The sequence below is a fragment of the Grammomys surdaster genome, unplaced genomic scaffold, assembly GCF_004785775.1.
Source record: "Grammomys surdaster isolate TR1022 unplaced genomic scaffold, NIH_TR_1.0 130, whole genome shotgun sequence".
Taxonomy (NCBI): domain Eukaryota; kingdom Metazoa; phylum Chordata; class Mammalia; order Rodentia; family Muridae; genus Grammomys; species Grammomys surdaster.
In genome coordinates, this window is record NW_021604588.1 from 20,747,651 (window position 1) to 20,757,872 (window position 10,222).

A 10,222-nucleotide genomic window follows, 5' to 3' on the forward strand; every position below is an offset into this window, starting at 1 on the left:
CATGTCGGTTTTTTCCATGTCTGGGAGAGTTTTTTCCATCTACAGCATTTTAATTAATTAATTACTTTTAGTGTGTCTGTGTGTGTGTGCGCGCCCGCCTGTGTGGATGTGGGGGGGGGGGGGAATGGGTGTATAGTCCAGAATTGGTTAATTAAGTAAAATTTGGCTGCAGTCCTCCAGCCATCCCTACTGGGACAACAGGCTTGACTTCACAAATAACCAAAAGAAGCAACAGACACCAAAAAAAAAAACTTTCATGAATTGTTTTTTTTCCCTTTGTACAAGCTATGCGAGTTTCATTAGCAATGCATTACATTATATTACACTTGCACATGTGGACTCAGGTTTGCAGTCACACTCCTTAGAAAGAGTCCACACGTATAAGAAGACCACATATGGATCAATTCCTAAAACCATGAAATTACACCTTAGTGAACAAAGAACACAGGATGGTGATAGATGCTGTACCGTGAGGTCTTCGTTGGGTCCCTGTTGTAGGACAGGGCTGAGCTCTGAGAAGGAAGCATGGTCAACTGCCTTAAAGTCTTGAGCTAGAAAGGTAGTCCAGTGGTCAAGAGCTCTTGCTGTGCCACCATGAGATCCTAGCACCCACGTGATAATCCACGAGTCCTGAAATATTCTCTAAGAAATCTTGATACCATCTTCCGGCCTACACACATACATACACACATACACATGCACAAACACACACAGTCACACACAGCCACACTCATAGACACACACACACACACACACATACCAAAATTAATTAATTAGTTAATTAATTAAAAAACCTAGATATCAAACTGATCAGGCTGAGTTCAGGCTGATGGTGAGAACATTGGGGCTGTGTGCACACATGCCACTCAACATTGGTCTATAGAACAAGGCCTGTCATAGAAAATCACATGCCATGCCCCCTTTAGTAAAATGGAAACTTTACTCATACTGCTGGGTTGGGTCAGTTATGACCTGAAGAAAGCATATTTTCATCAGACTTGTGTCCCTGAAACAGAGACAGAAGGCCAAAGCTGAAGCCAATATATTTGAGTGTTTTCCTTAATCTCTGTGTTGTGAGACTTGCTGTTGTCTAGAGTTATCATATATGGCATACATACACATGGCTTATATCTGAATGCTAAATTTTAGTGACTTTTTATGATGATAAACATCATTTAAATTGGCATTGAACAGTTATGCCCAATATTTAGAATGAAACTTCCTTAGGTTAACCTCTTACACAAGATAGTGATTGATTTAAAGCTGATCAAATACCCCAGCTGTCTTGTTGAATAAATTAATTCATGTCACCCTTTTGAAAGGCAATCATAACTTCAATTTTGAAACTTGGGTTTTGGCCTTTTTGAGTAAATGTGGTAAACCCTCATGTTTACATTTTGTTCATGTTATTCAGCATATGGTACTAGAAACATGCTCAAGGCAGAAACTGGTAATGTTATATTAGTTAGAATGAAGTTACGTGTAATACTTAGCAGAGAAAGTGGTAGGATGTAGTAAATCCCGGAACAAATACCAGACAACTGACAAGTTTGGGGATTTCCTGATTTCTCTGCCTTCTGATTGACAGCTGGGGACAGTTCCCATGCTGTTAAGCACAATGGGGTGCCAATTCCACCGTATCCCATTTCTTCACCAGCTAGAAGGGAGGACTCAAACATGAAGAAGCAAGGTGACGGCTCCATTCCCTACACTCACTTACATGGTAAACATGTAACATGTAAACACATGTTGAAATGCATATGTTACCCCACAAACCCAAACAATCATTTTATATCCAGAAGACATTAAAAAACTACTTGGTCAAGAGCCAGTCAGAAATATGTTGGGCATGCTGAAGACATAATGAATTTCATTGAATTTCTTGGGTTAATCTCATTGCATGCCAGAGTCCAATAACTTCCAGTGTGCATAAAACTGATGTCATTGTATTTTAAGATGATCTACCTTAAAAGTTGTTCCATGTTTGTATTTAATCATAGTAGAGGATCTTGAGAACAATTAAGTCACTGAACTGTTACTACAAAAGGTAATATTATAACTGCACATAACACAGAAGATACATTGTAGCAAATACATGCCCAGTTCCTGTTTAGATACACAGCACTGCTGGGAACAAAATGGTGTCTACTAAATACAGCGTGAATCTCATCGGCCAAGCTCCAATGTAAGGAACTGACTTAAAACTATAGCCCCAGAATTTAAGGACCATCAGTACATAGAATTCCTTTACCTGCATGTAAGGCATTGAATGTCCATTAGAAGGAGAAAAAGAACAGTTCAGGCTAGAGAGATGGCTCTGTGGTTAAGAGGACCTGGTGCTCTTGGAGAAGACTCAAACTCCAGTCCTAACTCTTACATCAAGTGACTTCCAACTGCCCATCACTCAACTTGCAATGGATCTGCCTCCCCATTCTGTCCTCCATGGGAATGCAAACACATGTTGTGCATACACACCCTCAGATATACACATTGTTTAAAGTAAATGAATCTTTTTAAAAAGAAATACAATGGATTTCATCCTTTAATTGAGAGTAGAATAGTACTGTATGTGGTGGCTGCTCCAACTGCTCTCCCCCGTACATCCTCTCGTTCCTCCTTCCAGCTACTGGATACACTCCTTTGGGGTTACTGAAATGTGATGGGCCCCATTTCCAATCCTAAATTCTTCCACCCTTTCCGTTTTTTATTCTAAGTAGGTGGCAGAATTTAAGGGGTGAGTGATGGTTTTCTGCTGTGATTAAGGGGACAGTACTATTGCAGCTGGAACAAATGGATATAAAATAGCTCGGCCCATTGGGAGGTTTCCCCGGGCTTCATTTTTCTCCCATTAGATATTAGCATTTAGGCAATTTGTTGTAAGGTGTCAAGACTTCCAGGCGATATCATCATTACACCACGTGGTTATAGATCTGGGAAGCACTGTGCAGGGATAACCTATTAGGCTTGGGAATCGCCACCTGAGCATCTCCCATTCTCTGACTGTGCTGAATAGGTTAATAAGCCCTTCTCCTCATGAACGGTTAGAACCAGAGACCGAGTATCACCATGCTAATCACTAAATCAATTGTCTCGAGCTCAATTCTGTATTCTCTTCTGAGCTTGTGCCACTGGACTCGATTCACATAAAAAAAATTGAATATTTACTAAGCCTCATGAGGTTATAGAGGGCTTGAAGAGATTCATATGAAAAGTGGGGGAGGTAGATTCTGAGTGTTATTGCTCTGTCTTGAAGATGATTATATTTATTCCTTTCCAAACTAATCTTTGCAGGTGGAAGTCTGTACAAAAGACGCCTGTGTGAAAAGCAATGGAACCCAAGTCAGCACAGCGGAAGATACTCCAAGTGACATTTCAATACCTATAATCCATGATATTACTTCAAGGTACCTAGCTTTTTATCAGTCAATCTAAACAACTTTGATCATAAGAAATGGAAGCAAATATCAAAGAAATCAGGTTAGCCATGAAAATCTCACTTAAAAGTTGCTGTAAATATGGGTACATATCAAATTTCTTATATTTCTCTAATAATCTATATTGCATATCAGAACACTGAAAGCTGTTTTCCTGATCCCATATTCCTTGCCTAGTCACCTATTAACAGATAAACATAAGAGAACCTCTCCATTTAAATGTGCCCTTTTAATGAATTCTGTTGTGAAGCAAAATATAATTTTAATTAGAGTTAACACTTTATGACTGAATCTCTTACAAAATATTTGATTTATGTATTTCAGATTACCCCAAAAGCTAGAAATGTAGATCAAATAGTATTTAAAAAGCTGTTAACAAGTTTGTCAGATTCTTAGTAGAATCTCTTTCTTTAGTCTTTCTTTGCTAAGAAACTGCCAGAGATTGGAAGGGAGTCCTTTAATAATTCAGAGTTGGGACTGGAGATATAGCTCTATGAAGTCCAGCCTGGACTAGAAAACAAGTTCCAGGTGAGCCAAGGCTGTATAGTAAGACCCTGTCTCAACAAACAAACTAAAGAATGGTAGTAAGTGCTTATTTTGGCAGCATATATATTAAAATTATAATGATACAGAGACTGTTAACATGGCTCCTGCACAAGGATGACAAACAATAATAATAATTAATAATAATAATACACTATTAACAGCAATAAGATTTAATGTTCTTTCCAAGTATAGAAGTGAGGCTGTTATTGCCGATCCTTCTGTACTCTGTGAGGCTGAAGAAGGAAATGCATGTGGTCCCCTGTCCCACTTTGACCCTAATGAGACAAATCACCATTCACCAAAATACATGTAGACTGACTCTGTCCACCACTGTGTGTTTCCAATACTAAAGGTTCAGCCAGAACATACAGATGTCTCTAGTTTTTGCTCTTTTTTTTTATTTTGTACTTTTTATTTTTGCCGTCAATATAAAAATAGGTATGTTGAATTTAGCAAACCATAATTATAACAATTAGCAAACGCAAGTAGCTGGACATTAGCTACTGATGTTAAAATTGTACCTTGTCTTCTTAAGTGTGCTCTCAAAGGAAACAAAAATCATACATTCCCATCTAATTTGAGATGTTATAGTTAACATTATCCTTCCTGTCAATTTTTGCCATGTACACAAGGACTAGGTGCTTGCTGTGTAACAAGTTAATTGGCCATTAGAGATTTCTATTAACTGTCTAATCAAACATATTTGTGGTTATAATAAAATAGGAAACAAAAGCAATTCCAAAGGAAAAGTACAATTTTAAATTTGCAAAGTTTCATCCTATAGTGGAGGTAAGATATTAAATAGATATTTACAAAATATGTAAAAATACTGTCAATATTGACAATGTGCAAGACATCCATAAAGTGGAAAATCCCATGCTCTGGTGAGGATTGTGAAGGACAGAAAGAATCTTGGAGGATAGGGCACTGAGTCCTTTTTAACGTCTGAAAACAACTACAGTTCCTGAGATGGGTACTGTGCTGTTCTTATCTCCTGGAATCTTTATAAATCACACTCTCCGAGTGGCAAAGCACTGTGCCTCAAACTATATATTCACACCCATCAAAAAGTTGTCTCTAAGCTTTACAAGAAATTGAAGCAATATGTCTGGGGCGCCATGATTTTATTTTGTCCTTTGTGGAGATTACTATGGATAATAATAGAGGGACAATGCCAGGAAATCAAGACTGTATCTTCCCTTGTAAGAAGTTGATGCAAGACCATTCGAATGAACATGGTGCTCCAAGAATGGAGAAAGTGAGAGAGGAGGCACCCTCACAAGCCAGTTCTGAACACAGCTTTGGAAACGGAACTTATATAGAAGAAGCAAATTGTTTATAATGGTTAGTAAAGTTGTATTGGAGACAGAGAGAACAATATGAAACAAGCTTATTTTCTGAAGAAAATCTGGGAATATAGAAACAGGAGATACTATGGAGGAGTGGGTAGGCGAAGTAAAGGTCAAAGGTGAACCTGGATGAAAATCTATAATACAAAGTGATTGGTACCCAACGTCTCTCCCCCTGCAGACCTATCCAAGTGTTTTTCTTCTTCCTGTGGTCCAGTCCACCTATCAAGAAATTAGTCAGTTATTTGCTAGGGAAACTTAGTGGTGTATATTAAGAACTGTGGACACCAGGCACAGAGTAGCAGAGACCATGCAGAGAGGTAAAATCAGAGATCCAGACTACAGTGTAAACACAGAATATGAATACATTCTGTAGTTCCATTCTCTATGTCAAGTACTCAGTCAGAAATGCCCTCTTCTAAGAAACTGCTAATTTTTGTCTGGAAAACAATGAATCACAGAATGTAAAATACTTCCATATAATAGAATGTGGGATCCTCCAAAAGATATGGATAACAGTTTGTACTTCAGGTATCCAGTCAGGTATTCTGATCAGCCACCTGTGAAATTTCTGAGGCTCCAAGCCAGCTTTATATGGGGTGGGTACACCACTCTACAAGTTGGACAAAAGGACCAAGAGTACGTGTGCAGAAAAGACACAATCTAAAAGAAGAGGAAAGCCTCTGTTAAGGAGAGAAAACCAGGATACCAGAAAAATAAAAGGAGTCATTGACAGGAGAAGAAGCGACGTTGTAGGTGTTGGAAGTTTGAGCGCTGAGGTCAAACTTCGGAAGAAACTCTGTGATGCTGTTTCTGAAAATGCAGTAAGAAAGGAGAGAAAATGGAAAGCTGGGGAAGTTCAGATGCGCTGAGATATACAACTGTGAAGAGCCTGCACTTCACTAAAGTGGAGAAAAAGTAACCGAAGAAACATGTTGAGTGGCAGCTGAGTCACGTGGCTGCTGAGTCACGTGGCCTAGCAAATACATTCACAAAGCATCCTCAGCATCTTCTACCCCCGACCAAGATGTGGGGGAGCTTTATGGAGGAGGAGGTCTTATGTTTTTAATAGAAATTATTGGTATATGGGGGTCTTTCTCTCCTTATTTACCGATATCTTATAATAGGTATGTAGTGATAGATTACTATAATTCTAATTTGCATTTCCCTGAAGTCTGATGAGATGGGTATCTTTTCCTACATTATTTGTCAGTTACCTAATTGAGGGAAATCCCTGCAAATCTATTGCTAGTTTAATTGGATTCGTTATTTTCTTGTTAGGTTTGTCAAGTTTTTCATAAAGCTATATACATATATATTTGGAAATTAATTCTGTCTAATGTTTTGCAGCAACTGTTTTCTCCAGTCTATGACTTGTCTTATGGTTTGGGAAAGAGGGGGGTTGTTCTGTTCTGTTGTGTTCTGTTCTGAGACCAAGGTCTCATGTAGTCTTATGGTCCCAAATGGCTTCAGACTTGCTACGTGTAGCATAGTGTCTTGTCTTCTATTCCTATGAAGAGACATCATGGCCTCAGTGATTCTTACAAAGGAAAGCATTTAAATGGAGGTGGCTTAGAGTTTCAGGGGGTTAGTCTGTTGTCATCATTAGCATGGCAGCAGACGGGCAGACATGATGCTAGGGAGGTAGCTACTGTCCCACATCCAGTCAGCAAGCAGCAAGAAGAAAGAGACATTGAGCCTGGCTTGAGCATTTAAAACCCCAAAGCTTACGTCCAGTAACACACTTCCTCCAACAAGGCCACACCTCCAAATCCCTGTCAAGTGCACCACTCCCTAATGATCAAGCATTCAAATATATGAGCCTATAGGGGCCATGTCTGTTCAAACTACCACACCTCCAGAGACCCTGAACTTCTCATCTTCCTGTCTCAGACTCCCAAGTGCTGGGATGGTAGGAGTGGGCCACCATACCAGGCCACAGTGAAGAATCTTCTCAAGTCACTTAGTAGATTTTTTACAAAACAAAAGACTTAAATGTCAGGGGCATTGGCTTTGCCTTTACTTCCTTGTCTGTCTTCTACATCTGGTGTTAACACAAGACCTCTGTTCTATCTGAGCTTTGGAGCTTCTCTGCTACAAGTTCAAGTTCAAGATCATCTTGGGATGTATGAAATCCTGAGTCAAAGGAAAAACCAAAACTCCAGAAATACAAATTATATTCCTACTAACTTTCTTCTCCTAGAACAGTTCTCTGTTTATATTTTGAATTTATGTCTGTAATTAAAACTGATGTGTGGAACAAGATTAGTATTATTTTTATTTTATTAGTATTTTTTAAGTAAGTATTCTGTTGCTGCAACCCAATTTATTACAGTGAGTATTTTTTCTTCTGAATATTTTAGAATTCTGAGAAAAGTGAATATGAACACATTCTATAGAGCACTTTTGAGTCTTCTATTGAGTTTATCGCTATGTCTATCAGATCACTGGCATCATGAGTCTACATGCTGCTTGTTACAGATCCATGTGACCTATGGAAGCATACAGTCTGACTCTTCTGTCTGATCTTCTTAAAGCCTGTTTTAGCTTTTTCTTTTAATTCTGTTTTTCCAAAGAGATTTTGGAAACAGTTTCTAATATCCACAAAACTCTCTGTAGTTTTAATTAGAACTACATTAAATCTGTGAGTCAACTGGAAGAAAATCTGTCTCTCAATAGTATCTAATCCTTCAAGTGTTAGGCACGTAAATCGCTTATGTATTTGATACATCCATCTCATCGGCATTTGATAGAGCCCAGTACACAGTTGTGAAGGTGTTCCATTAGATGTGTCCCTAATTGTTTCCTTTTAGGGGTATCACTATTAATGTTCCTTTAAGCAAATTAAAATTTAATTGTTTGTTATTGGCATGGAGAAACACCATTGATTTTGATATAATAAAACTGTGTTCAGCAACCTTACTACATTCATTATGAGCCTTGGACACAAACAGTATTGTAGATTCCAGAATTCTACACAGATCTGCGAAACAAAGCTTTCAGCCCCTTACCATTAAGGATGCTATTTGTCGCCTATGAAACGTAGAGAGGAACCTTTTATCAGGTGGAGGAATTATCTTTTGGTACTCACTCTCTGAGCATTATTGTTATAAATGTGTATAAAATCATGTCACATATTTCCCCACACTTCACATCTTTAGATGATTAATTATGTGCTAATTGAAAAGACATTAAGCAGTCAGCTTTCTCTGGCTAAACCCTGCAATGGCTGTGATATGTGCTTCACCTTTTACATGCTGCTGGGAGCCACTGGCTTTAGTCTGCAGATGTTTCTGCCTCTCTCATAGAACTGCTTCCTCGTGCCTTTTCTTCTGGCAATGCCTATAGCTTGTTTGACTGCCTTGCTGATCCTGTCCATATAGAATGGGTTGAGGGCTATTCCTTTCTTGATTTTGTAGAGAAATTCCCTAAGACGTTATTATATACTTCTTAAATGTTGGTGGAATTCATCAACGAAACCCACTTTTGCTTCGAGTTTTTTTTTTTTTTGAGAAAAACTTTTAACTTGGAATGCAATTTTCTTAATTATTTGTAGTTTTCCTAGCTGTTTCTTTCCAACTGAGCTTTTGTTTTTAACTTGGTTATGCAAAGAGTTGGTCAATTTCAGACAATTTGTCAGCTTTAAGGGCAGAATTCTGTTTAAAATGTATGTGTTGCTTTATTTCCTTCTATGGTAGAGTCTTTTCAAAGGCTTGTAATTTAGATGGTCTTGGTTTTATTGATGTTTTCTGTTTTTTATTGCTTCTTTGATGATTTATGCAAATTTATTTTTATCATGTTCAACCACCTCCCCAAACTCTTCCTGATTCACCTACTTCCCCACCCTCCCAACTCTGTGTCCAAGTTCTGCTGTGACAATGTATTCAGTAGTGTGGCTGCCCGCTAGAACATCATTGACCTACTACAGACCACACCCTTTAAGGAAACTACCTCTACTAACCCCCCTCTCCTTGAAACTCTCTTTTGCCAATAGTTCCTCAGATAAAGATGGGACTTCAGGCTTCCTTCTTCATGCTGGGAGTTTATCTGACTTGAGCTTGCACAGGTCTTATGAAGGCTGATACAACCACTGAGTTTTATGTGTAACCACCCTGCCGTGTCTCGAAAACACTGTTTTCTTTAGTCATCCACTGCCTCTGACTCTTAAGATCTTTCCAGTCTCTCTTCTACAACAGTCCCTGAGCCTTGAGAAAGGGGTGCAGGGGATACAGATGTTCCATTTGAAACTGAGTACCCTATGATCTCTTATTGGCAGCTTGACAAATTGTGGTCTCTATGCTGCGACAGTCTCCTCCTACACAATGTTGTGTCTTTATAGGGTTCCTACCAGAAGCAATCTTACTGATTCAACATCATTCCTATCAAAATTCCAACACAATTCTGCACGGAATTTGAAAGGATGGTCTTAAATTTCTTTTTTGGAAAAAAGTCAAAAACAAGGATAGCCCAAACAATCCTGAACAATTAAAGAAAAAAAGACATCTACTGGAGCTATCTACATCCCAGATTTCAGGTTATACTACAGAGCCATAGTAATGAAGAAGAAAGGCATGTTATTTGGTTTATATACAGACACATGGATCAAAGAAATAGAATTGAGGAGCTACATATAAGGCAATGTAACTTATTGCCAATTGACTTTTTGACAAAGAGGCCAAAATTGCACACTAGAGAAAAGACGACACCTTCAACAAATGGTGCTATTCAAACTGGAGACAGCTACATGTTGAAGAAGGAACATAGATCTGTAGTTCTCAACTTGTGCAAAACTCAATTCCAAGTGAAACCACATCCTCAACTTAGGATGTGATGATAGATAGGTAGATAGATAGATAGATAGATAGATAGATAGATAGATAGATAGATAGATAG

General features: G+C 38.5%; 1 protein-coding gene and 1 non-coding gene across 3 annotated transcripts in view; both read left to right on the forward strand.

Moving 5' to 3' along the window:
- The window catches only part of Ush2a (usherin), a 668,288-nt gene that overhangs the window by 470,938 nt on the left and 187,128 nt on the right, over nucleotides 1–10,222 (forward strand). For both annotated transcript variants that reach the window (XM_028760212.1, XM_028760216.1), the window contains one exon: nucleotides 3,292–3,404. In XM_028760212.1, the coding sequence (XP_028616045.1) occupies nucleotides 3,292–3,404 (113 nt within the window). The remainder of the gene's footprint in view (nucleotides 1–3,291; nucleotides 3,405–10,222) is intronic.
- LOC114615803 lies at nucleotides 4,023–4,129 on the forward strand. Its single transcript, XR_003710522.1, has one exon. It is a non-coding gene; the product is annotated as a U6 spliceosomal RNA (small nuclear RNA).